The sequence below is a fragment of the Octopus bimaculoides genome, chromosome 14 (genome assembly GCF_001194135.2).
Source record: "Octopus bimaculoides isolate UCB-OBI-ISO-001 chromosome 14, ASM119413v2, whole genome shotgun sequence".
Lineage (NCBI taxonomy): Eukaryota > Metazoa > Mollusca > Cephalopoda > Octopoda > Octopodidae > Octopus > Octopus bimaculoides.
Window position 1 is genome coordinate 48,638,857 of NC_068994.1, and position 5,163 is coordinate 48,644,019.

Here is a 5,163-nt window from a genome sequence, read left to right on the forward strand (position 1 = left end):
GGGGATCTGTTCGACTAAAGGCGGTGCTCCAGCATGGCCGCAGTCAAATAACTGAAACAAATAATAAGTATAAAAGAATGGAATAATGAAGTTCGAGTACGATGTAGGGGAGGTAACTCTTAGACACTTTTATATGGATTTTTTTTTCTTTTGTTTTCACTTGAGAATGACTTCCCTTGAAGAGTCATCCGAGCACAAATTATGAGCCGTTAACGGAGGTCTAAGATGAAAAACAGTGACGTCATACTTAATACAGTTGTTGCCTCAACGTAGTCGCTTGACATGCTAGAAATAGCAGCTAAATCTTCTCTTAAAGCCAGGAACTTTCCAGCACCCCCTCATATATGTGTACGCACGTGTGTGTATGTATATATGTATGTATGGAAAACCTTTTGTAAGCATCAATCAGGATTAAAAGAAAACAAAGAGAAGGGACTTAGTGGTGCATTCATGAATACAATGATGATTCAATGAAGAAGGAAAAAAAGGAACAATAATATATTACATATCAGTTTATTCAGTACATATAAATAATTCACATAATTTATACTGATATATTTTGTAGTAAAGCGTTTTTGTTGTATGCAGACAAAGGGAATGAGAAGTTTAAATTTACAAACTTATCCGTTTATTTTAAGCAAGAAAGCAAAAAATTCAGACCATGAAATATGCTAAGTTTCTACTAACACACTGGTCTTAGTCTGTAATTCGTTTTAACAAAACCCAGCTGATCCTTAAGTTTCTTTGTTAGACCCCCTTTGTCTTTCAAAACCTTAGACCAGAAAATATACTAATTTTCTACTAGCAAGTTGGTTTTAGACTGCAATTCATTTTTTTAACAAACCCCTTCAATAGAGCCTGTTGTCTTCCAAAACCTCGGACCAGAAGATATGCTAAATTCATTTTAACACCTGCAACTGGCTCTTAGGTCCCTTTGTTAGAGCCTGTTGTCTTCGAAGCACTTGGACCAAGTTGCTGCTGTGATAATAACTTCCTTGCAGTTTAAGAAGCTCCTGAAAATATTTCATAAGCATTACCCTTCTTCCCTTCCTCTAAGCCATTAAGACTAAGTCAAAACCTACATTTGCTTAGCTTTAGAGGAAATATAATCATTATTTCATGGAAAGGCTTGCGTTTAATTTTGCAGTATTTTTTTTTTTTTTCTGAGATGGCTAAGCAGATCCTCATCCAATCTCGAACAACATTTACCTTTTATCCATTCAACACCAAGAAGCCAGAACGAGCAACAATCCTGTTAAAGCCGTTTCTATTCATTTTTCAAATATATATATGTATATATACATATATTTCTCTTGATAACAAGAAATGTCAAATATATATCTAATTATCTTCATGTACATCTCTGAGTGCACCAATATTTTATATTTGACAAAAACACTTGACAATTATGAAGTAGCCCAGTGCTTACTGTAGTGGAACCATTCCATAATACCTATTCATAAACTTTGGGTAACACAATATAAGTGATAGGCATTTGTCTGTTTTGCTTTTCTCTTGCTATATAATGCAGCCTAGTCTCCTTCGAGATCTGTGATCTGCAACATGATTTTTAACTCAATACTATGAACCAACACGAGACTCTTTATGTACAAGAAATAAAAATATAATACCCTTACCCATATAGTATATAGACATAGATGTAAAATCTGCTCCTACTCCTGCACTTTACCTTTTTTCTTTAAATGCACACAATTTGGTGTTAATGTTAGAGAGAAAAAAATAATCAATACATAGAGTTTATTTCTCTATACAACGGTAAAGCTCAATTTGTTATTCTGAGTTTACTGGCATTTGGAATGAAGCTCTCCATTCAGTAAAATGAATGGGTACATGCAAGCAAGCATGAATATGTGTGCATGTGCATGTGTTGTATATATGTGCATATATATGCATTGTGTGTATGTGTGTAACTTCATTTTCAGTGTTAGTGTATTAGCTTGAAGTGAAACAATATCACCATTCACACACAATTATGCCTGGCCATTAGCATTCTATGCATTAATAACAATAAACGATTTACTAATTTAATTAATTGTTAACCAAATAATTGATCATTAACATTTTAATTATTTTGTTTAAACAAGATTAATTCTTTCCAATTAAACTTTATTCTTTTCATTAATATGTGAATTTATCTCTATTTTAATTAGTTAAAAATATATCTTATAAGGACCGATATAAATAAAATATACAAAATGTGTTGAAAAAAAGAAAAGGGAATTTTATATCAAAAAGAGTGGGCATAGAAACAGATCACGCTTAAAACTATAACTGTAAATGCAAAAACCCCATAACGCATCATATATAATGTAATAAAAAATACATATTTAATTTTGTAAAAATATACAAAGAAATTTGTGGATAAAATCCTGCAAATTTCAATTAATATAGATTTAATGCATGATCACATGGTCAAAACAGCTCTGGAATGCACAACTTTATATGTCACACATACACTAGACAAAATACAAAGGATGTTAGTGGTCATATATGTAACAAAAAAGACAGTTTCATGTCAAGAGTTGAAGACATCCAAAGAACTAAGCAACCGAACCACTGGTCTTGATATCTTTGGTATAAACCACTGCTGACAGTTGAACAAAGAAGTATTCCTTACAATCTGATAAGGCATACATGTAACTAGGAATGCAGCATTGTTAATACATGAGATAGTCTAGCAACAAAAGTATTGAGAGAGTTGAAAGAGCAGACAATATCAAAACTACTTAAAGTTAATTGGTGATGCCGTATCAATTAATCCCCCATAGAGGTGTTGCGTAATTGATATTTTAATGTGACAGTTAACTTGATTCATTGAAATCTTAAAAACCACATCAGAAACAACAGCCAGTTCTTTATAGAACATATAAGACAACTGGAAAACTATCCATTGAAACCCTCACTGGGTGAGCTATAATTTTTTTTTTTTTTTTTTTTTGGAAGACAAATGTTAACTTGAGGCAAAACTCTAAATCCATGCTAGCATAGAAAAATGGATGTTAAACAAATGAACAAATACACACACCTACACATACATGCATACATACATACATACATACATACACACATACACACATACATACACACATACACACACACACACACACACACACACAAATACATATTTTTTATTATTACTAATCAGCAAAAGTTACTGAGTGACTCAAGGATCAATGCATGAAACACTTTGCCCTTGAGTCACTCAGTAACTTCTGAATAACAGAAAATATATATACTCATGTTTTGAGTTCAAATTTGCTGTATTTCAAAATACTCAGCAATTGATTGTCAGATGAACTTCTACCATAATGATTTACACTCCAATTAAATCAAAAACTTTCTTTTGTAAGTATTCATTGTACATGCAAACATTTTCTCAATATATATATCAGAATATTCGGTGGCACTGTTCAAAAATATGGATGAACCTTGGACCGCCCTTGTTGAATTCTTTCTCTCATTAATGTAGATAGTCAATGTTTTGCTTTTTTTTTTTTTAATCGAACTTTTACATTGTGTAAGTAGATATAACAGATTTCAAGTCATATTTCCCAGCTTAGGAATTAAAAAAATGGGAACATCAGTTGCAATTTGCTTTAAGCAGATTTAACCTTAGCAAAATAAAACTCAGAATAACAAAAATATACAGAGAACTGAATTCCCCAATTAATAATAACTTAATCATTTTTAATAAGTAGAAGAGAAACATCTGAATATAAAATACATACATACACACACTGATTATATACACACACACACACACACATATTTGTATATGTATATATGTTTATATACATATATATAAATATATATATAAATGTGTATATATATATATATATATCAATGTTTACTTATTTATATTAATGTTTGTATATGTGTGTGTGTGTGTTTAAATGTTTATATATGTGTGTATATATAAATGTTTTTATATATAAATATATAAATTTTCATATATATATTTTAATATGTGTCTGCGTTTATAGATATGCATGCATGTGTGTACATGTAAATACATACACACATGTAAGCATTTATATATATGCAATCATAAGCATATACTAAATATGTGTATGTATATATATATATATATATATATATATATATATATACGTGTGTGTGTCTGAGCACTTGTATATGCGAGAAATCATACATAATCATGTACGTGTGCTGACATGCACATATATGAAAGTACTATTTGACATTGAGTGTATTTTAAGCACAGATTTGCATATATATATATATATATATATGTATGTATATACCCATTTGTGAGCCTGAGTGTATATCAAAAGCTCTCACATATTTCGGAACCCAACCAAGTGACTATTTTCTTTAGCAACACCATCTGATTTCGATTGACTGTTCAATGTCTTCTGTGAGAAGATTTCTGAAATCTGTTGAAACGTCTTGTCTTTTGTCTCTGGCAGAAACATGTAGGTGAAAATCCAAAACAGCAGAAGCAGAATGGTAAACGGTAAGAAGGATAGGTGCTTCAGTCCTTTCTGAAATCATAAACAGATAAATATTAAAGTAGTAATACCAGCACAGTACAAAAATGAATGAAATTTGAGTGAATGTGAGGACGTGTGTTGAAATTCAATCATTTACATCATGGAAGAATCATGAGAATTGTTTAAAGTATATACACACTGGCTATGTGAAGGTGTATGGCTTAGTGGTTAGGGTAATCAACTCACAGATGTAAAGCTGTGAGTTCAATTCCTGGTGGTGCATTGTGTCCTTGAGGCCAGACACTTTATTTCATGTTGCTCTAGTCCACTCAGCTGGCAAAAATGAGTCTGCTCCCTCACTCATCATCATCATCGTTTAACGTCCGCTTTCCATGCTAGCATGGGTTGGACGATTTGACTGAGGACTAGCGAACCACATGGCTGCACCAGGCTCCAATCTGATTTGGCAGAGTTTCTACAGCTGGATGCTCTTCCAAACGCCAACCACTCCAAGAGTGTAGTGGGTGCTTTTACGTGCCACTGGCACGAAGGCCAGTCAGGCGGTACTGGCAATGGCCATGCTCAAAATGGTGTATTTTATGTGCCACCCGCACAAGAGCCAGTCGAGGAGCACTGGCAATGATCTCGCTCGAAAATCCTTACACATGTCATGGGCACAAGTGCCCAATAA

At 32.7% G+C, this 5,163-nt stretch overlaps 1 protein-coding gene across 5 annotated transcripts in view; it reads right to left on the minus strand.

Annotated features, from left to right (window-relative positions):
- Positions 1-499: 499 nt before the first annotated feature.
- Positions 500-5,163, minus strand: part of LOC106883557 (glucose transporter type 1) — a 43,281-nt gene continuing 38,617 nt past the window's right edge. For all 5 annotated transcript variants that reach the window (XM_014934608.2, XM_014934605.2, XM_052972858.1 and 2 more), the window contains one exon: positions 500-4,523. In XM_014934608.2, the coding sequence (XP_014790094.1) occupies positions 4,317-4,523 (207 nt within the window). In that variant the 3' untranslated portion in view covers positions 500-4,316. The remainder of the gene's footprint in view (positions 4,524-5,163) is intronic.